The sequence below is a fragment of the Hypoxylon fragiforme genome (assembly GCF_022984875.1).
Source record: "Hypoxylon fragiforme strain CBS 206.31 chromosome Unknown GGS25scaffold_5, whole genome shotgun sequence".
Lineage (NCBI taxonomy): Eukaryota > Fungi > Ascomycota > Sordariomycetes > Xylariales > Hypoxylaceae > Hypoxylon > Hypoxylon fragiforme.
Window position 1 is genome coordinate 3,048,658 of NW_026054760.1, and position 19,255 is coordinate 3,067,912.

The 19,255-nt window shown below is 49.2% G+C and overlaps 10 protein-coding genes across 10 annotated transcripts; 3 read left to right on the forward strand and 7 right to left on the reverse strand.

Annotated features, from left to right (window-relative positions):
* Window positions 1-131: 131 nt before the first annotated feature.
* GGS25DRAFT_294680 (uncharacterized protein) lies at window positions 132-1,246 on the reverse strand. The gene has a single exon (XM_049257603.1). The coding sequence runs from the start codon at window positions 1,022-1,024 to the stop codon at window positions 206-208; it is 819 nt and encodes a 272-aa protein (XP_049117047.1). The 5' UTR covers window positions 1,025-1,246; the 3' UTR covers window positions 132-205.
* On the reverse strand, window positions 1,247-3,584 carry GGS25DRAFT_294699 (uncharacterized protein). The gene is made up of 4 exons (XM_049257604.1): window positions 3,545-3,584; window positions 2,774-3,054; window positions 2,627-2,710; window positions 1,247-2,563 (listed from the first exon to the last, which is right to left on the reverse strand). The coding sequence occupies exons 2-4, from the start codon at window positions 2,961-2,963 to the stop codon at window positions 1,470-1,472; spliced, it is 1,368 nt and encodes a 455-aa protein (XP_049117048.1). The 5' UTR covers window positions 2,964-3,054; window positions 3,545-3,584; the 3' UTR covers window positions 1,247-1,469.
* A 1,253-nt stretch (window positions 3,585-4,837) lies between these two features.
* GGS25DRAFT_522083 (HAD-superfamily phosphatase) lies at window positions 4,838-5,632 on the reverse strand (the record flags this gene model as incomplete). Its single annotated transcript, XM_049264159.1, has 3 exons — window positions 4,838-4,921; window positions 4,972-5,310; window positions 5,411-5,632. The coding sequence occupies 3 exons, from the start codon at window positions 5,630-5,632 to the stop codon at window positions 4,838-4,840; spliced, it is 645 nt and encodes a 214-aa protein (XP_049117049.1).
* A 303-nt stretch (window positions 5,633-5,935) lies between these two features.
* GGS25DRAFT_294775 (ORC2-domain-containing protein) lies at window positions 5,936-8,020 on the forward strand. Its single transcript, XM_049257605.1, has 2 exons — window positions 5,936-7,661; window positions 7,722-8,020. Exons 1-2 carry the CDS (start codon window positions 6,073-6,075, stop codon window positions 7,834-7,836), a joined length of 1,704 nt encoding a protein of 567 aa, XP_049117050.1. The 5' UTR covers window positions 5,936-6,072; the 3' UTR covers window positions 7,837-8,020.
* On the reverse strand, window positions 7,960-9,335 carry GGS25DRAFT_492062 (Mss4-like protein). Its single transcript, XM_049261160.1, has 2 exons — window positions 8,209-9,335; window positions 7,960-8,129 (listed from the first exon to the last, which is right to left on the reverse strand). The coding sequence occupies exons 1-2, from the start codon at window positions 8,931-8,933 to the stop codon at window positions 7,967-7,969; spliced, it is 888 nt and encodes a 295-aa protein (XP_049117051.1). The 5' UTR covers window positions 8,934-9,335; the 3' UTR covers window positions 7,960-7,966.
* Window positions 9,336-9,377: 42 nt separating this feature from the next.
* GGS25DRAFT_492064 (uncharacterized protein) lies at window positions 9,378-10,616 on the forward strand. The gene is made up of 2 exons (XM_049261161.1): window positions 9,378-10,024; window positions 10,270-10,616. The coding sequence occupies exons 1-2, from the start codon at window positions 9,855-9,857 to the stop codon at window positions 10,478-10,480; spliced, it is 381 nt and encodes a 126-aa protein (XP_049117052.1). The 5' UTR covers window positions 9,378-9,854; the 3' UTR covers window positions 10,481-10,616.
* Window positions 10,617-12,273, reverse strand: GGS25DRAFT_492065 (P-loop containing nucleoside triphosphate hydrolase protein). Its single transcript, XM_049261162.1, has 3 exons — window positions 11,999-12,273; window positions 11,690-11,910; window positions 10,617-11,597 (listed from the first exon to the last, which is right to left on the reverse strand). The coding sequence occupies exons 1-3, from the start codon at window positions 12,100-12,102 to the stop codon at window positions 10,846-10,848; spliced, it is 1,077 nt and encodes a 358-aa protein (XP_049117053.1). The 5' UTR covers window positions 12,103-12,273; the 3' UTR covers window positions 10,617-10,845.
* A 68-nt stretch (window positions 12,274-12,341) lies between these two features.
* GGS25DRAFT_492070 (arginine biosynthesis protein ArgJ) lies at window positions 12,342-14,390 on the reverse strand. Its single transcript, XM_049261163.1, has 3 exons — window positions 13,714-14,390; window positions 12,762-13,649; window positions 12,342-12,705 (listed from the first exon to the last, which is right to left on the reverse strand). The coding sequence occupies exons 1-3, from the start codon at window positions 14,199-14,201 to the stop codon at window positions 12,678-12,680; spliced, it is 1,404 nt and encodes a 467-aa protein (XP_049117054.1). The 5' UTR covers window positions 14,202-14,390; the 3' UTR covers window positions 12,342-12,677.
* A 160-nt stretch (window positions 14,391-14,550) lies between these two features.
* On the reverse strand, window positions 14,551-15,963 carry GGS25DRAFT_492071 (uncharacterized protein). The gene is made up of 2 exons (XM_049261164.1): window positions 15,628-15,963; window positions 14,551-15,567 (listed from the first exon to the last, which is right to left on the reverse strand). Exon 2 carries the CDS (start codon window positions 15,363-15,365, stop codon window positions 14,802-14,804), a length of 564 nt encoding a protein of 187 aa, XP_049117055.1. The 5' UTR covers window positions 15,366-15,567; window positions 15,628-15,963; the 3' UTR covers window positions 14,551-14,801.
* A 923-nt stretch (window positions 15,964-16,886) lies between these two features.
* GGS25DRAFT_492074 (major facilitator superfamily domain-containing protein) lies at window positions 16,887-19,183 on the forward strand. Its single transcript, XM_049261165.1, has 2 exons — window positions 16,887-18,802; window positions 18,896-19,183. The coding sequence occupies exon 1, from the start codon at window positions 17,172-17,174 to the stop codon at window positions 18,555-18,557; it is 1,386 nt and encodes a 461-aa protein (XP_049117056.1). The 5' UTR covers window positions 16,887-17,171; the 3' UTR covers window positions 18,558-18,802; window positions 18,896-19,183.
* The last annotated feature ends 72 nt before the right edge of the window (window positions 19,184-19,255 follow it).

Below are 19,255 nucleotides of genomic sequence, written 5' to 3' on the forward strand. Positions count from 1 at the left end.
ATGGTAGGGTCCTAGACGTCCAGGGCTAGATAGTGGTATCTGCTGGTGACGACACTGCTTATGTTCTAGGCCGTGGACATGAACTGTTCGCATATGCACTTAGACGAATTAGGCAGCTCGAGGAGTTCATGTTACTTATCACAATCGACCTAGAGAGGTACATAGTATGAAGTTGTCGATGTTTATACTGTAGATACTGTATTTTTCATATCAACTGCGAAACTATCGCAGCGACTTCTTCCGCATCAATAGCCTCCGACTCTGCACTTGCAAGACAGGCCGAATGGACAACCACATGCAGCGATCTGCTCCGGTCTCTCAATCCGAGCCGCTGGACAAGATCGCCAACGTTCTGCCTCCTAACACCACCCCCCACGATAATTTCCAGGCCGCGCACTTTCGCCTTTGCGATAATCCGCTCCAGCATACCCACGTTCTGGGCAGCGCGTCCGAGCCCGCCAGACGTGAGCACCCCGTCAAAACTGACTCTCGCGATATCATTGAAACCTGCTTCCCAGGACTGAAGCTCATCGTCACCGTCGCAACTGACTACCTCGTCAAAGGCTCGGTGGAAGACCGTCTTGAAAGGGTAGGACGCGTCGATAAGACGAGCGCATCGTTCCTTGTCCACCCTGCATCTCCGAGTGGAAGTGCCAGCCTCGCTGCTGCTGTCGGGCGTGGGCTCCTCCTCCTTTAAGATCCCAAACACAAAGCCATCGCCACGACGTTGGTTGAGTAAGCCCGTCTCTTTGAATGTCAAGATGGCAGCCTCCATCTGCGCAACTTCCTCATCGGAGTAGATGAAGTCTCGCGTCTGCAGTCCAGGTAAGGGGCCTCGGGGCCGGATCATGATGCGCACGGGGACATTGACATGCGCCACGCTCCGTAGATCCTCAAGTGACGGCGTTAGTCCCCCGTCTGGATAGGAGCCCGCGGCGTTCAGCTCAATGCGCGACGCTCCCAGTTCGATTGCCTGGGAAGCGGCAGCAGCTCCAAAGACTGGTATTTCAAGTCGAATGGCCATCTTTGTGTGGGCAAGAGATTTGTGTGACTCTGATCCTGATGTACAGAGTTTTTCTCTCTATGTATTATGAACACTGTTTGTACAAAGTCAAAGTAGGAGAGTTAGTTGCTCCAAGAAAAGTTCTTGTGGTTTGTATACGACGCATTTACCGTATTAAAGCCAATTGGATCTATTTCCGTTAGGGGCAAATAAGCACGTTGTGACAACACAACACTACATCCATGGAGACTTCCAAGTTTTCAAGGAAAATGATGCGGGTGGGATTATTTATCTACCTACCCAAGACGCCTAAGGTGGCGTCTGCATCGAAAACTAGAGCAAGGAAAATCTTAAAGGAAATAGTTAGCAGGTAAAAGAATCGCAAACCATAACACCCCATCCCATGCGAAATCCTACACAGGACCGCACTACACAACTCCATCACCATACTCCATCCTATGCGCGATCACGTACGTATCGCGTCACATCCCGTGTTACCGTCCTCTGCTCGCATAGATGCGCCGCTGACCTCATCGCCCATGTTCTCCTCCTCGTACTCCTCGCCTCCATCATCCTGTACGAACAAGGTCTCTTCTTCTTCGTCAATCGTACTGTCGCTGCTAGGTTGCCTCGAGCGGGCTGCCTCGGCCAGTGCAGATGACGAGGGGTTTGATACGGGAGTATCCGGTCTCTCTGCTTCATACCCGTAGTCGTATCCTGGGTGAGGAAGATGAAGGTCCTGGGCCAAACCCTGGCCATATTCTTGGCCCATGACGGGCATCTGTGGCGTCTGAAGCATCCGGGGCCGCTCTTCTGGGGCTATCTCCGGAAGACCATGTGCCACCTGGTACTGCCAGCTGTAATCTGGCGCGGGGGTGTAGAATTGGGGCGCTGTTTCCATTCCATGAGAGGGAATGGAACGAGGGGCTTCATAACCCCAATATCTTGACGCGCGAGGCATGTTTGGGGTGGCCGGGAGGTGCGACTGGTAGTACCCACTGTATTCGTCATTAGTGATCGTGACGCCCATGGTACCATAATGCTGCCTCGGGGGTCGCATGGGCGTCATGGTAGACGCAGGGAAATGCTGCGGAGCGTAAGCGCTGCGCTCTTGGTAGCGCCAAGTGGACTCTTCAGCCGAGTGCATGCTTGTGGATCTATCGGCAAGGACCACACGAGATTGGGAGGAAGCTGGGGCAGATAAGTTACCCGAAGCATAACGCTTGCCCATCTGATAACCCCATGTATCGTTCTCGTCGGCATCTTCGGGGGCAGGTCGAAAGGGGCCATTGGCGGGAGGACTCGCCGGTGACATGCGGGGTTGGTTCTGTGTAGACGGCAGGGCCGGGAGGAGAGGACGCAGGGACATTCCATGGCGAGGGTTAAGAGCCGAAGAAGGGGCCTCACGTAGATCTTCTATCTGTGAATCTTCGGCGGCATCTTGGGGGCTTGTTGGGGTGGCAAGAGTAGGGGAAATGGCCCGAGCAGCACGCTTCTTCCCTTTTTTCGTTCTACGGCGAGAGTGCGGAGCATTTTGGTTGGCAATTGCACGGTTCGGTCCTGATGGTAGGATGTTAGTGCACTTCCGATGAGACAAAATGGAAATGTGAGGTAGGTAGGTACCAATTTTGTCTAGGTACTCATGGACGTAGCGGCCTGCATTGGGGGATTGTCGTTGGCCCTCGATGTTCTGGAAGTAGTGCTCGACTGTGCAGGATCTCGTTAGTGACTCGAGTTAGTTATCAGGTAGGTGCGTAGTTAATAGCTTACACAGCATAGTTCCAGTATACTCGCGACGATGAATGCCTCTTTTCGTCATGTCCCGTTGCATATCGGTCGCAAGGTGATCCCATGTTTTCTCCCCGTTGGATCGATCTATACCAGCCCGCTTCGAAGACTGGGCAACGGCAGTGCGCCAGAAGTAACGTTCTTCAACGTCAATCCATATTCTTCCCACCATTGTGTCAAACTTAGTTGATACAAGTTATGTGGAATGAATTGATGATTGCTCTAACAATGATTGTACAGTGAAGCTGCTAGAGGCTCAAAGCCTAGGGATGAAGTGTAAGTGTCGAATAAAGGGACTGAGGCAGACAAGTGCGGGAGATGGAAATGAGAGAAGCCGCGTGTGGATAAAGATGGAAAGAATGGAAGGATAGAATCTTCGGTTTGTAGAGTATTTATACATGATCCCTTCAATATGATAACCATCGCGCACTTCCTATAGACCACATACTCAGACAGTGACCAAGTTAGTCATAGAACCGAAATACAAATTAGATGGTCATGATTCAGTTACTCTGGATGTTAGTATGGTATTAGGGTGGATCAATATTGTTGAGTCTTGCCATATTGGTCCAGCATGGGTGCTCCTATTCGTATATTCATCCCATCTTTTCAACGAGTACATATTCACATGGCCACTTTCTATATTCTTGATAAGCTAAAAGCAAGCAACTTTTGTTAAACACTTCCCAAGTTAATATGTTCATCATCCATAAAGGGTAATGGCTAAATAAGAAAGAAGGGCTAGCTACTTACGTGAAAATGTTCAGTTCCAAAACTTGGGACTTATTAGTATCGTGATGGTTATGAGGATCACGATACAGTACCGATAGTTAATTCATATTAGCGGCAGGAAGCTACTATGTACTAGGACTAAACCTTCCTCGTACGTGAAAATTGTTGATGAGGAATGTAATGTCAGGAAGTAATGGCGTACCTTCCTCTCCTATTTCCGTTGGCTTGTGTGGGTCATGTCTACAAAATCTTTGACATGAACTGTTGGGAAGGTACGCTAAAGGTGACTTGGGATAGCAGTCACGAGCGAATACTGTGTACCAGGAACTGGAAACATTACATACAGTACATATGACATGTACTAGTTTGCAACATTTGTCAAGGTCAACATTGAATGTTGAACATTAAAGTGTATGTGCCTCGGCATGAGGTTCTAACCTTAGGTACTCCGTACATAGTACTTATGTAGGTACCTAGTAGCATTGAAGTTCTCATCGCGACCTAGGGAAATTCTGAGCAGATACCTATGGAAATAAAAAATGTTAGCAACTAAGTTTCTTCTTTATATTGTGTCTTTTGGGGCAAGTGTCGGCAGGTCTCTATTCTCTTATCTCTTGATTGGTATGTAATATGGTTCAAGTATTACCGTCGCCGTCTTTGAAAGTTCAGACATTGTAATCCTCTTAGATGAGAGCCCTTATTGAAGTTCATTGAAAATCCAGGTATTTACTTGATTACATATCTCTCCCCATCATCTATCTGCGTACACTGCCTGGTATCTTGTGATAGAGAGTTATAGCCAAGTAAAGCTTATCAGCATCATGTTCTGAAAGCATACCTACTTATGTAATGTTTGGCATAGAGCAGCCAAATATAAGACACACTGATATCAAGCATCTTATTTTCTAACCCAAAAACAACAACATCTACGCATGAGGAAAAAGGCTGCTTCTCGGGAGAGCTATCGAGATATTTGTTTGTCATATGTCATGACGATGTGAATGGGCTCATTCTGACACAATGTGGATCTCCAGGATAATGAGAGCAACAATATTATAGATGTCGAAGTATTGATTCCTATTCATCCTTCCTTTATCGAGGCTTAAAGGAGTCAGGCCGGGGCTAGTTATAATGAACGGCAACTTGGTCAGTACGATTTTTCATCTTGTGGGTCGAATATAGGTACTTAGCGCCAGCTCCATTAAGTGAGGCATTTCTTCATGTGTTGTAAGTAATCAGTCGCTCCTACAACTTGGTAATTTATCAAGCCCCCCCTGCTATCTGTGATGATTACCAGGAACATCACCTATTGCTTCATTCAAAAGGACTTTTGGGGTCAATAGCTCTCCAGCCGCGTGCCATCAAGAATGGTCCAAGTCGTTGCTCGAATTTTGAAAACTGCGTCGGTTTAGCAAATAGAGGGGATATAAGAGTTTGATATGACGTACGATACTCTTTTCCCTCAGTGGCTTAACGCCATCCTTAACCCATATACCCCAACTTCCCATCATGTTCGCCAACATCATATCGGTCATTAAACGATCCCCAATGATGGCAATCTGGCTCGGATGAGTTACTCCAGCCTCCGGATGGGCCCTAAAATGCGCCATAATCTCATCCCCGCAACCTGGTTTCTTGACCCGATGAGCGAGCACATCAACGTTGGTTGTGACCTCAAGCTCCTTTGCTAGGCGGCCATCGCGATCATATGTCGTCGCCCCAGCAGTGTTAGACACAATCAAAAGACGGCGACCTGGATATGCTTTTTGAAGTTGTCGAAACCGCTCCTAATGTCGAATCAGTTGACTGTTGTAGTCTAAAAATGCAAATTTTAAATAAACGGATATATCATAAGCCACGCGCATTCATGTTAATCAGTTTACCTACCGTATACGCAGGATATATTTCGTTTGTGTTTGGGTAAGCGAAACAGTCATCTTTATCAAGTACGACAGCTCTGATATCTGCTTTTCGGTCTTGAACCTCGAAAGCCTTTTCAAGTGGGATTGGCAGGTCATGAAAGGTAGAGATAGTGGCGTGGGGCAGACATAATGAAGGTTTGACAAGAAGTTTGAAGAAACTGACAGTTCCAGAAAAATTGAGATTCATGATGAAGACTACAGTAAAAAGAAAGAAGAAGAATCTGAAGATATCACTACGTATTATACATAGAACATGATGTACTAGGCAGGTGCTAGGTATGGATGCATGGCCTTGAAGCCTCATGAGGTTAAAATTACTCAAGCGGTAGCTACAGCTCAAGCCCAGGGCATGCTAAGCCCCACCTTATAGCGATTTAGCACGGACTCTAGTGCTAAATAGAAGGGCCCACAGCGGTTGAAACTGTAAGTCTGTAACTACTAGTTATTAGGTAATTGTACAACATTACTAGGTAACGCGACAAGTCGCGTCGTCTTTTTTAGTTTTTAAGTACTTAGGTACTAGGTACATACACATGCGACTACATATCCACACAACGAATTGGACTCTCCTTTGGCTTCTGAAATCCTGAAAAAATGCTATTCATTGATTTCATTAGCTGATTAAATATGGTACGGGCTAAGAGGTCGGGGGCTGCAGCTATAAAATCCCTGCGAAAGCGAACCCGGAACGATTCCGACGAGCAGGTCGAAAACAGTCCACCTAAACGACGCAACACTCGAACGACGGCTGAACAACGGTTCAACAACGGTGCACACAGTCACCATTCCGAGTATGATTTCCCATCAGACGAGGACGAGGACGAGGCCAAGGCCCGTCCTGTCGTGAAGGCGATACCGAACAAGATAAAACAACCGCCAGCCGCGACAATACCGAAGAATGGTAATATCGCAACTCCAAAGGCTCGCAGAACAAATGGACTTGGCACGGCTACACCATCCAAGACAACGGCCAGTGCCACTGCGCAGACCCCGAGATGGAAAAGGAATGACCGTTCCGCAAGAAAGAAGAGTGCTAGAGCACTGATTGAAAAGGTCGTAGGTGGAGATGGGAGCGATGAAGAGGTGGATGAAGATATTGCTAGGGAGATCTACGAGTCAAGTGAAGACGAAGAGGACGATGGAGAGGAAGAAGGGGAAACTATACCCGATGAAGCTGCAACCCCATCTGGAAAACGTGCGCGTGGCCGGCCAAGGTTGAACCAGGCGACCAAACAGAACAGGAAGAAGTCACCAACGCCGCCGCGAGACCTCCCTCCACACGAGCTATACTTCGCGCAGAACCGACCTGGAACTTCGAAAACATCGGGTAACACCCTTATCTCCTTGAAGCTTCTGACTCACGAAGAATACTTCTCGACACTTCGTGAATACCAAGACCCACATGACGAAGATATTGAGTTCCTCCAGTCGATACATGTGGCGTCGTTTCCACAGTGGACATTTGAGGTCTCACAGGATTTTAGCGTGTGTCTGTATGGATACGGGTCAAAACGAGCATTGCTTCACAAATTTGCCAAATACTTATACGACAAATATTCGGATCATACTGCTAATAAGATTGTCGTCATCAACGGATATGTACGAACTAGCTCTCTAAGGGAGGTCCTCAGCACCATCGCGAGTGCGGTCAACCCTTCTCACAAGATGCCAGCTGGTAACCCCGTAGCTATGCTGGATAGTGTGAAGGCGCTGTTGTCATCTCACGAGGTTACCGTCACAGTAATTATGAATTCTATTGACGCCGTGCCCTTGCGAAAGGGCGGAATACAAGCCGTTCTCGCCCAATTGGCAGCACATCCGAACATCCGACTCGTCTGCTCGGCCGACACCCCGGACTTCTCTCTGCTTTGGGATAGCAGTTTGCGGTCATCCTTCAACTTCGTTTTTCACGATTGCACGACGTTCGCCCCCTTCACAGCCGAACTCGAAGTCGTGGATGACGTGCACGAGCTGTTGGGACGCAAGGCCAGACGGCTCGGTGGCAAAGAGGGTGTGACGTACGTACTTCGCAGTTTGCCAGAGAACGCTAAGAATTTGTTCCGTCTGCTTGTGGGCGAAGTGCTAGCGGCGATGGACGAAAACGGAGGCGCTTCGGACGAGGAAAACCCCGGAGTTGAGTACCGGATGTTGTATAACAAAGCGGTGGAGGAATTCATCTGCAGTTCGGAGATGGCTTTCCGAACGTTGCTGAAGGAGTAAGTTTTATATTTTCTTTACATATTCGGTTATATCGGATGAACTGACACTTTCTCTAGATTCCATGATCATCAAATGATCACAAGCCGGAAAGATGTTATGGGTACTGAACTACTGAGCGTACCCTTCCAAAAGGAAGAGCTCGAGGGCATATTAGAGGATCTCATGTCATAAAAGGGGGCGTGCATATAAAAAATTCATCATCATCACAAAGCGTAGGTAGGCATACCGGATAGACAAGGGGACCGGACAGGTACATGGTTCACCATATAATAATGCATGCATGAGATACCCTTGCAATAATTCAATTGTTTGTATTCTCGTTTCTAGGTGCACCAACGACCGTATTGTCTTTTTCATCCTCCCTTCCCAACTCCTTTATCAGCTCGCTCTTCCCATCCAATTTAGACCATTTGGGCTTCCCGTCGTGTATGTCCACGACGCGCTGGCTGTAGAAGATGTGGCATCTGCGAACGGGTAACAAGATTCTGGTTAGACCACACACTCACATAACTTTTCTACCCCGTAGGCAAGGCAGGTACTTACTGCGGGTCGAACACCTTCTTATCCTCCGCATCGCCAAACTCAATGATCCCGGGGAAGATCAACACCATCTTCCTGCCCTCGTCCATGATCGGCGAGTGGCAGTAGGCGCAGCTGACCTTGCACGGCAGCCGGTGGACCGTGGACCGGTCGGGCGTGTGGTAGAACGCGAGGCCCTCGGCGCCGCGCTCGAAGCGCAGGTCCGTCTTCTCGAACACCGCCGCCCATTGGAACGGCGCCCCGTGCAGCGCCTGGCAGTCGATGCAGTGGCAGAACTTCACGGCGAGAGGCGCGTCGCGCGACAGCCAGCACCTGATCCGCCCGCAGTGGCAGTGCGCGGTCCATTTCTTGGCGAAGGAGGAGGTGGTGGTTTGGTACGGGGCCTCGGACTTCCAGTGCTCGAGGCCGGAGCACACGGCGCCGGACTCGGCGCCGGTCTCGAATTCGGAGCGCGTTTTTGGTAGCGCGTCGGCTTCGGCTTCTTTGGCTTCTTCTTGTTGGGACATGGTATACTGCGACGAACGGTGTTGTGTTGCTGTTGTGGATTTCACGGTGAAGTATCGGGAGTTTACGATTTGACTGGATGGGGTTATGAGCTGAGATCGAGGAGATACGGGTATTGCCACGGATGATGATAATGGAGTCAATGTGTTGCTGGAGTGGAAATTATGACGTCGAGGAGAAATAGACTGCCAGATTCTTGTCGGCGACGCCCGCGATTTGAACATTTCTTCTCCAGGCTCGGACTTGGACTTAGCAACGAGGAATAGGAAGATTGGAACCAAGCAGTCTGTCGTGAATGATTTGCAAGTTTTCTTTTCTTTTAGAGATACTGTAATTACCTATAACCATCTCGAGCCCAATGGCATCCTACGGACTTCATCGACGAGAGTCATCATCACTTAACATTTAAGTTTCTAAGCTCAGTTCCGAGATCGAGCTACATAGGTCGATCAACACATGTTTATAAAACCACTGACTAGTAGATACTATGTAAATAAAAAATCAACGACACATCAAAAGGATTATGAACTGGGGAGATCGAAGAACGAATTATGACGTGAACTGGAGAAAGTTAAGAATTAAGCAAGCAACTATATAATGAAGGTGATAATCGATTTATAGCCTATATACTATGTTTGTATACCTACTGTATTGTACCTAGGGTAGACCCGGTAGGTAGCTGATAGCTTACAGCCAGGTACCTAGGTATAGGTAGGAATGACGTCCCCCGATCGTGCTAGATCCGGGAGGAACGATGACGCTAAGAAAACGCCGATTCTAGGGACCCCGAGTTAAATAGCTACCCCGAGCTCCACTAAACAAACTTCACCTTTAGCAATTCGATACAATAACTAGTACCGATGTATCCGATGAAATTCAATTTCACGTGAACTTCAAGCCAGCTACTACCTAGTATCGATCTCCTAATTACTAGGTAGCCACTTACACACCTCCCCTTATCTTTGGCCCGAATTAAATCATTTTGTTGGAGACGACCCAAATTGCAACAGGAAAACAACCGAGATCACTTATAGTTATATACCTACCTATATAATACCCACCTTGTACCTCGACCCCGCCTATGTCCGGTTAAACATAACCAAGATTGGAGAACGCTGATTGTGCGCAATGCCCCCGCGACAACAATGCGCTCCCACAACGCCCTAGAAAGCGAAGACGCCAAGGAGGCCCAGTGGGAGGCGGCCCAGGGCGCCGCCGTCGGCGCCGTGAAATGGGGTGCCGCTTCCGCTGTGCTCGGCGGCGTCGGATATCTCTGCTCGCCGTTATATCGCGGACTCACTCTCCAGTTTAAAGTGTGAGTGAACTCCGTCTCACGTAGTACCTACCTAGACTTTTCTCTCAAGTATATGTGCTGTCATGGACTACCATGTAGTGGATAGAACGAGAAAGTATCTACCTAGGTACTTATTCGGATTTCAAGGAAGCAAGGGACGATAACCCAGACCTGACTATTTCGTCCCCCCCCCCTTTTTCAACATTTTCTTTTTGAAAAAAAAAAAGTCGAACAATAAAAAGAACCAAGACTTAAACCAACCACAGATACCTACAAATGTCCGGCATGATCGTGGGAAGCATGATCGAAGCCGACTACCGGATGCGGCAGTACGAGCAGCACGTGCGCATGCAGCGCCGCATAAGACGGGACCGCGCCGTCTGGGCGGACTACGAGAAGGAACTGTTGGAGATAGAGGGGGAGGGAGGGGACAAGTCATCGTCGTCGCCATCACCGCAACAGCAACAGAAGAAATGAAGTCTTCTGGGGATACCTTATCTTTTAAAAAGGGGGTGGGGGGGATTAAATAATTAAAGCCATGTCATGTCAATATGTGTAGGTATCTGATCTGTTTCTTATGTACGTAGAGACGATAGTAATATCTGGGGGGATAACCCAGTTATTCTGCTACTTCATTGTTATCATTTTCCCCTTAAGTTACCATACCTCTGGTAACAAGGCAGATGTATAAGCTCGTCAAATTACCTCGTACCTAAACGCCAGTTACAATGCCATGCAAAAAATGTGAAGCCCAGTTCGCCAACCACCCCTCCCCCTTTTCATCACACATATTTTCCCCGCCTAAGCACTTCTTCTTATCTCTAACCCATTACATTAGGATTCTATTTTGTACTCTTCGTCTCAAACAATTTAGGATCCATATTAATCTTGCACAAGCGCGCCACACACCCGCTGAGCTGCAGCAGCGTCTGCACCCCCTCCAGCACCTTCATGTGCGTGAAGCCGATCTCGCGGATGAAGTCGAGCTTCGCGTGCTCCGCCAACCCAGGAATCGTCTTGGTAACTTTAAACATGGTACTGATGATATCGTGGCTCGAGTACCCGAGGTCCCAGAGCTCGCGCAGCGTGTCGAGCGCGCTGTCGACGTTCCCCTCGTAGCACGCCTTGAGCATCGCCTGCACCTTGATCGGGTGCGGGCTGTCGACGACCTTGAACACGTTGTCGCCGCTGACGAAGCCGAAGCCGGCGAAGGTGCTCTGCAGGTTGTTGATGGCCTGGCGCATGTCGCCCTCGGCGCTGAAGACGAGCGCCGCGAGCCCGTCGTCGCTGTACTGGACTTTCTCCGCCTCGATGATCTGCAGCAGCCGCTTCACGACCTGCGCGTCGTTGAGCCGGCCGTACCGCAGGATGGCGCACCGCGACTGCAGCGGCTCGATGATCTTGTTCGACTGGTTGCACGCGAAGGCGAACCGCGTCGTGTTGGAGTAGATCTCCATCGTCCGGCGGAGCGCCTGCTGCGCGCCCGACGTCATGCTGTCTGCCTCGTCGAGGATTACGATCTTGTGCCGGCCGGCGGGCAGCGTTACTTTCTTCTGGGCAAAGCCCTTGATTCGGTTCCGTACCACGTCAATACCTACCAGAATATAATTTCCCGTCAGTATATATCCATCGTTGTCTTCCTGTGCCGCGGTGTAGGTTTCGCGGCTGTGTGTAGATAGCACTAACCTCGCTCGTCACTGGCATTCAGCTCAAGGACCGCCTCCTTATAGGCGTCTCCAAGTAGTTGTCGGGCTAGGCAAAGAACGCTCGTCGTCTTTCCTATACCCGGCATGCCAGATATGATAACGTGGGGCATGTTTCCATCTCGTGCGATAATCTTTAGCCGTTCAATCGTCTCGGTGTTTCCGACTACATCGTCGAGGAATACGGGTCTGTATTTTTCCACCCTGTTTAAAAGATGTTAATGTTGACCCAATCAAGAATACTTTTTTATTCGGTTGAAGTAGGGAAAAAAAGGGAAAAAAGGCGACGCACCATGGTAACTCGTATGTTGTATTACCGTTCGAAGCACCGGTCAGGGCCTTTTTGGCCGCCGAGGTTGAAGATTCACCTTTTACTTCTGCCTTGGCTGCTGCCATGGTTAGATCGCCGTATAGGTGTAGGTGTGGGTTTTGGGATTGTAGTAAACTAGACACCTAAGCAGAGAGTGAATGGTTATATGAATGGTTATATGAATAACTAAGGGTTTTGTTAACAAAATAAAAAAAATCAATTTACGCGTGTTTGGACGAGAAGACGCGTTGGAGCTGGTACGTTAAGTGGGTCTAATGTAGTGACTCTTGATAAATACATAGGTACCCTAGTATATATATTAAATGGTGCTTAGTGGGGTAGCTGTATTGCGTATAGTCACATTTATTCATCTACCGTATATTTAGTGAATCCCACCGCGGAATATTCGCAAAGCATTGTAACCTTTTATCATTCCAGTTGCTTTTTACCCCTTTCATCACATAATCATTAAATTACATACCAATCAACAAGCATAATGTACCTCGAGAACTACTAGAGATCTGACAGAATATGAGCCTCCATGCTCGCCTTGAAATTCGTAGATAGCATCCAGCTAAACCTAACGCTATCATGGTAGTCCCTCCCCTCTAGAAGGTATCTAGCCAGATACGAGACTCCCACAAAGGCAGTTTTCCGTCAATTAAGTCCGGTAATCACCGTTGATCGTACTGGTCAATAATGTTAGTATACAAGCCTTCAAGAGGCAATTGTGACTAGCACTTACATATACTCGTGGCTGTAGTCGCAGGTCCAGTAAGTAGCTTCCTTCTTGCCAGTTCCCAGCCTTACGAGGATTTCCAGATCCTCGTGTTCCAAGATCTGTGCTGCGCGTATTTCGTCCACTGTCTCGGGCTCGCCGTTCACCAACAGCTTCAGCTCTGGGCTACCATCCGTGGGGACAAAAGACACATTGGTCTTTTCCGGCACAATCTCCGCTACCTCATTCACGGGGTGTCCGGGTTCGCTGATCAGCGAGTATCCAGTGGCGCAGAGGATCCGGCCCCAGTTGGCGTCCTTTCCGTAGAGTGCCGTCTTGACGAGAGGCGACCGAGCAATGGTACTGGCTATCTTGCGGGCGCCGTCCTCACTTGAGGACTCTGTTACTCGAATGGTGACAAATTTGGTAGCCCCTTCGCCATCCCGAACAATAAGCTTAGCCAGATCGGTTGCGAAGTCAGTGACAACGTCTTGGAACGCTTTGAAGTCAGCCGAGTCTTGCGAAACGATTTCCTGGCCGCCCGCTGCTCCATTTGCTAATAATGCGACCGTGTCATTCGTAGAGGTGTCTCCGTCGATGGTGATGCTGTTGAAGGACCGATCCGCAGCGTGTTTAAGGAGGGGTGAAATTACAGCAGGTGAGATAGGCGCATCAGTAGCAATGACGCCCAAAAGTGTGGCCATATTTGGATGGATCATACCGGCACCTTTCGTCGTTCCAGCTATACGATACTCAATTGACGACGAGGATGGCAGATGAAACGTCTTTGAAATCAACTTGGGGAATGTGTCCGTCGTACAGATTGCCGTGGCACATGTGAGCCAGTGTTTATGAGTATCACCAAGTGCTTGTTGGGCCTGGGGAATCCCGTCCAAGATTTTCCGAATGGGCAGCCTGTGAGCCTGGTTAGTATGGACAATCAGGCTGGCAAATGATATCACAATGATATGTCATTCACCTTTGCCCAATTACCCCTGTGCTCATGACAATAGTAGCATTGGTGGCACTTTGGATCTTATCTGCCTCCGCGGCCATGGCCTCGGCATCCTCGAGGCCACCCTTTCCAGTCACAGCGTTGGCGCATCCCGAGTTGATAATGACACCTCGAAGTCCCGAGTTGTTCTGCTTTTGGAGCAGTGCACGACTGAATGTCACTGGGGCAGCCTGGAACTTGTTCTTGGTAAAGACGGCAGCTGCAGCGCATGGCGTATCTGAGGTGATGAATGCAAGATCCGGCTTGGTAGTATTCTTGGGCTTGACACCAACTATTGTTCCCGATACCTTGAACCCTTTGGGGTAGGTGCCACTAGTTGGGACATATTTTCTCTTCGAGGCCGGGATGCTTCCACTGACCGGCGCCGAGTAGAACCTGACACCAGAAAACTTGGTAGTCAATTGGGTTTTCAGATGACTTGAAATACGAATGCTTGACATTTGAAGAGCCATGGGAGCGATTAGACGGTTCTCCAACCCCAAGAACGTCTAATATGCTCACGATAGAAGCTCTTGTAATAGGGTGAGAGAGTGAAGAAGGCGGGTCAAATTTACTTATACCTAATATATATGCAGGTAATGGAGTATTGGAGTATGTACCATCGTAGCTATGAGTCAAATTCGCATTTTATTCATCTGCCGATGTGGGCTGTCACGTGGGAGATCTGGAATACAGCCGGCAGCAGCCGTCGATCTAGATTTAAATCTGCATCGAACCTTGACATGCACACTATGTACCTAGGTAGCTATGTACAAATGCATAACTTGCATAACTTGCGGAATTGCATCAAATAGGGGTATCAAGACTGCAGCTAGCCTACCTACGGAATACTGATGGTAAACCCGAGATCTGTTGATCTAGGGATTAACTTTTCCGAGTTCCATTTCATGCTCCGTACCTCATCCCATATTAATCATCATTAGCATCCTTCTCTTTGCAATCAGCAGATACGCTGTGCAATGCCATGTACTACCTAGCATTTCCTCAACCTGTTCTCCACGCCTTCATGATAAACCGAAGCCAAGGCCAAGCCAAGTCTTCTAACGAAGGCATCATTTGAACAGTGGAAGTTCAGGACCACACTGGTCACATCGTCCTTCGATACCGAAGCCCATATCCCACGCCTGAACCCAGTGACCCTCATCGCGAAGGAACGGGTTCTCGCGACAGTCCTTGCAGCGTTCGGGGGTGTAATCCGGACCGTCTCTCGGATCCATCTTATCAAGTACGCGATCTCGAAACGCGGGAACCGTCTGCCGGAGGAATCCATCAAAGCGCTCGACCGAAAGGATCCAGAACATGGTGGCTTGGCAAAAGTCGACCCAGGCCTCCTGGAGAGGGCTAAACTCATCGGATTCGCAGGCCAGATGGATCCCGAGCATCAGGTCGTGCAGATCCATGCCCTCCTCCACGTTGTCGAGGAACTGGTTCCTCGTGCCATAGTCGGCCATGCATCGTTCGTAGTAAATCACCTGGATCTTCAAGGCTGTGGCCTTCATGATCTCTCGCTGAAACTCCAGGACATAGTCAGCCAGATCAGCCATACCGTAGAAACGCGCAGCCTGGTAGAGCATCGGACATGCCTCCCACCGCTTGTTGGGGTGGTCGAAGGCCATACTCTCGAGTCCTGTGGCATAGTTAGATTAATCAGAAAACTTCCCTCCAGAGAGTCGAAGTTTGAAAAAGTAGCTACACTTACGACCAGTATACATCCAGGTGATGAGCCAATCAACTGTTTCAGCGCTGTGTTTGTAGTCGGTATAGTCCTTTGGGTTCCGGTTAGCTCAGCTTAGATAGCTATTTCCACGCCTAACATCGGTAAGTAATCAGTGTCCACTTACATGGATGTTCAGTTCTAACATTGGCATCTGCGAAAAGAAGCCAGACTTGCATCGCAGGATGGCTCTGTGGACGGCCCAGAACCTGTTGCCACACCTTATATTAAAGTCACTGAACTCGGCAGAATAGAGCACCCTGGAAAGAAGTTAGCTGGAAAATATTCCCTATAGTAAAGAGCGGAGGAACACTATACAATTGACCCAGCTGGGCCTCAGTCATCTCATACTCCATGGTGGATTTTGGTTGTCGGAGACAAAAGTGTGTAAATATGAAGATGTTGGCTGCTTTGTGTTGTAGGATGGAGGAATGGGAAAAGAAAACAGAAAAGCTTTTGCTAAGTTATAGAAATGTGAGCAGGTCGAAATCAAAACAATTGCGTGCCATAAGACAAGGGTACACGAGTGCAGAATTCGACATCATACCCTCAATCACTGTAGGGACTGGACTGTCTTGGAAAATATCGATTATTAGCTGAAGGGTGGTAGGTATGTACCTACAAAGGTCACTGTGTTGCTATGATAAAAAGCAGGACCTTCGAGTTTCCATGCATACTAACACAGCCCTGACTCTTCAATGTTTATTTGAGCCTTCCAAGAACAATTATATGTTGCCTCTGGTAGATTGAATCAACATTTTCGGTACATACGTTGCCAGAGTAGCTCGCCGGAGACGTATTTAAAGACGCCAAATAGGGGCTCACACCACTCTCTATGTTCGGATCGATCCTACACTCGCCTGTAGGCAATCAACTCTCTTGCGCTGTAATATGCTGTGCCATTGCCTCAAACCAGTATAAAAGACAGCCCCTATCTAGGTACAGTATTATACTTTATTATGTTGTCTTTTAACTCATCATGTCCTGTAGCCGTTGTCGTGATCAATTGTTTGGTTGAGACGATGCGACAAATTTTGAGATATATTGCTTTCTATCGCTCTCTACGACGACATATGTTGATATGCAACATGATTCCAGCCTCCATAGTCCGACTTTACGAGATTAGTCAGAATTTATGTCGGATACTCTTTACCTTCAATACATGCCTTTCCAGTGTGTGCAGGTGTGTTTGTTCAGGCGTTCAAGCGGTTCGGTTCCGAGCTTAGGGGGCCAATCTTTAAGCGCGTCGGGTCTGGCATGCCACCCCCTAATCGCCAATTGGACGTTCTCAGCTACACTCGAAGACATGGCCTATGAACCAGGTATATATCAATCCCCAGTCTCCGGAGTATTTCAAGATGGATATTTCTTTACTTCAGGACCGAGTGAAGTCATAGCCATGCAATCACCGAGAAACTCGACATCGGAATTAGGGAGAGGTGATATTCGGCTACCTACAGAAACATGTGCGGATGCTCTAAGTCTAGCTAGGCTTGATAACATAGATGCGGCAGAGGGTATAGCGAAGGATCCTCATCGTAAAAATACAGGCAATCCCACTGGGATTTCAACTAACCGAACACCTAGCCGGACCTCACAATCAATTCAAGTCGATAGCGAAATCACCCCGAGAGACGCTTCAGAAGAGCATGATACGATAGTAGAAGGTACTCCTCTAGAGGACGGTCCACTAGAGCCTCTATACAGCATGCTCAGCGAGCGAGCCAAGGTCTCCGTCATCCTCACAGCTTCATTCGCTGCCATAATTTCCCCCATCTCCAGCAGCATCTACTTCCCGGCCCTGAACTCCCTGGCGGAAGACCTTGACGTATCAGTGTCGTTGATCACTTTGACCATTACGGCATACTTGGTAAGTTCAAAGCACCCATTCCTCCAGAAAAAAAAACTTCCCTTATTAGAAGCGATACCTAAAGGAGCAAGAACCCGCGCTCACCGCAACCGGCAGATATTCCAAGGCCTCGCGCCCTCCTTCATCGGCAACTTCTCTGACCGAAACGGCCGGTGCCCTGCGTACATCATCTACTTCGCCGTCTACATCGGCGCCAACATCGGGCTGGCCCTGCAGAATAACTACGCCGCGCTCAGGGTCCTGCGCTACCTCCAGAGTTCCGGCAGCAGCGGGACCATCGCCCTCGGCAGCGCCGTCGTCGCCGACGTGCCGACGCGCGCGCAGCGGGGAAAATACATCGGCTACGCGTCGATGGGCGTGACGCTCGGCCCCGCGCTCGGCCCCATCCCCGGCGGCCTCCTAGACCAGTACCTCGGGTGGCGCTCCATCTTCTGGTTCCTCGTCATCTTCGCGGCCGTGTTTTTCGTGGTCGTGGCTGTGGCGCTGCCGGAGACTTGTCGGGCCGTCGTTGGCAACGGGTCGGTGCCGCCGCCGTCCAGATGGCAGCTCTCGGTGTTCCCGTACCTTCGGCAGCGAGTGAGAAAGGGAAAGCAGAGTGAGGCTGACGTGCAGACGATAAAACGAGGCCGGAGACGACCAAACCTCCAGGCGGCGCTGAAAATCGCGGGCGAGAAAGAGGCGGGCATGATCCTGTGGTACGGCTCTCTTCCCTATGCTGGCTATTTCGCCGTCCTGAGCACTCTGTCCACACGGCTGGAGGCAAGGTACGGGTTTAGCTCGTTGCAAATCGGGCTATGCTATCTCCCACTGGGGTTCGGCAGTTTGACTTCGCGCTGGACCGTGGGCCGGATCCTCGACAAGAACTTTCACCGCGTTGCGCGCCTCCACGGCATGCCCATCGTCCATAATCGGCAAGAAGATATCCCCAGGTTCCCCATTGAGTTCGCCCAACTGCAGGTGTCCATCCTACTGATCTACGGGGCGTGCCTGACTATCATCGCATACTCGTGGGTTATGAACTTCAAGACCAGCCTAGCCGCCCCCCTCATCATGCTCTTCATCGTCGGCCATCTTGTGACGGGTCCTTTCAGCACCCTCAACACCCTGGTGGTGGACATCAACAGAGAGGCGCCGGCGACGGCGAAGGAGGGAAGGAAAGCAAAGAAAAAGGGAGACCTGGAATCTGGGTCTCCCGATGAGAAGAAGTCTACGGACCCAAAGTAAAGAACCCTAGACGAGGACTAAAAGTAGGAACTGTTTCGTGTGGCCTAGGCTTAGATGCTGTATATATCAGGTATATCAGGCAGTGAGGAGTTATGCATGGTAGGTAGAAGATATTGATCACATAGACCTAGGCAACCTTGGTACTTAACATAAAGCTTTGATACTTTAACAAATATATCGCCTGCGAGGTAGCCATCGATATCATCGTTTATAGTTAGCCCACTGTCGTACTCGTTATCCGCGAACTAATCGTCCATAGAATCGGCACTTTAGATCAACTCCGTTCTCCTCATTACCGGCAGAAAGCTCAACAATCTCCAAGTCACAGGGACACTTACTACTTATAGGATATTATATCTCGCTTTCTAGATTTATCCACTCACTACTGCGTGAATCGACGCCGCTGTCTCCCTTCACGCCTTTTGTACCAGGTCGAACGGCATTATGAGGTGCTGGAGGTCCCTCAAATCTTTCTGCCCTGGGCGAATCGCTATTGTCGCCGGGCAATAAACAGCATTTCTACATTTCCGTCTTGAAAGCCGATAATCAACATTCCGAAGCCGTGTTGGCACTAGTTATGCCTTATCGAATACAAGAGGCTCAGTTGGCGGCAAGCGAAAATCATCGCACAGAAATTGTTGAAAGATGGAAGAGCAGGCTTGCTAGTTTGGCGTGCTCCATTTTTAGCAGATGAAAAG

Bases quoted from the DNA above. Each gene is read 5' to 3' on its own strand.
- GGS25DRAFT_294680 (XM_049257603.1), bottom strand. From the start codon at position 1,024: ATGGCCATTCGACTTGAAATACCAGTCTTTGGAGCTGCTGCCGCTTCC.
- GGS25DRAFT_492074 (XM_049261165.1), top strand. From the start codon at position 17,172: ATGCTCAGCGAGCGAGCCAAGGTCTCCGTCATCCTCACAGCTTCATTC.
- GGS25DRAFT_492062 (XM_049261160.1), bottom strand. From the start codon at position 8,933: ATGTTCAAATCGCGGGCGTCGCCGACAAGAATCTGGCAGTCTATTTCT. The intron at 8,130-8,208 runs GTAAGTACCTGC...ACCCGTTCGCAG, and splicing joins AAGAAGGTGTTCGACCCGCA to ATGCCACATCTTCTACAGCC.
- GGS25DRAFT_492065 (XM_049261162.1), bottom strand. From the start codon at position 12,102: ATGGCAGCAGCCAAGGCAGAAGTAAAAGGTGAATCTTCAACCTCGGCG. The intron at 11,911-11,998 runs GTGCGTCGCCTT...TCTTTTAAACAG, and splicing joins ACAACATACGAGTTACCATG to GGTGGAAAAATACAGACCCG. The intron at 11,598-11,689 runs GTTAGTGCTATC...ATATTCTGGTAG, and splicing joins GAATGCCAGTGACGAGCGAG to GTATTGACGTGGTACGGAAC.
- GGS25DRAFT_492071 (XM_049261164.1), bottom strand. From the start codon at position 15,365: ATGGCCTTCGACCACCCCAACAAGCGGTGGGAGGCATGTCCGATGCTC.
- GGS25DRAFT_294775 (XM_049257605.1), top strand. From the start codon at position 6,073: ATGGTACGGGCTAAGAGGTCGGGGGCTGCAGCTATAAAATCCCTGCGA. The intron at 7,662-7,721 runs GTAAGTTTTATA...CACTTTCTCTAG, and splicing joins TTCCGAACGTTGCTGAAGGA to ATTCCATGATCATCAAATGA.
- GGS25DRAFT_294699 (XM_049257604.1), bottom strand. From the start codon at position 2,963: ATGGTGGGAAGAATATGGATTGACGTTGAAGAACGTTACTTCTGGCGC. The intron at 2,711-2,773 runs GTAAGCTATTAA...GATCCTGCACAG, and splicing joins GTATACTGGAACTATGCTGT to TCGAGCACTACTTCCAGAAC. The intron at 2,564-2,626 runs GTACCTACCTAC...TCCTACCATCAG, and splicing joins TGAGTACCTAGACAAAATTG to GACCGAACCGTGCAATTGCC.
- GGS25DRAFT_492064 (XM_049261161.1), top strand. From the start codon at position 9,855: ATGCGCTCCCACAACGCCCTAGAAAGCGAAGACGCCAAGGAGGCCCAG. The intron at 10,025-10,269 runs GTGAGTGAACTC...AACCAACCACAG, and splicing joins CTCACTCTCCAGTTTAAAGT to ATACCTACAAATGTCCGGCA.
- GGS25DRAFT_492070 (XM_049261163.1), bottom strand. From the start codon at position 14,201: ATGGCTCTTCAAATGTCAAGCATTCGTATTTCAAGTCATCTGAAAACC. The intron at 13,650-13,713 runs GTGAATGACATA...CCAGGCTCACAG, and splicing joins ACAGGGGTAATTGGGCAAAG to GCTGCCCATTCGGAAAATCT. The intron at 12,706-12,761 runs GTAAGTGCTAGT...ATTATTGACCAG, and splicing joins GACTACAGCCACGAGTATAT to TACGATCAACGGTGATTACC.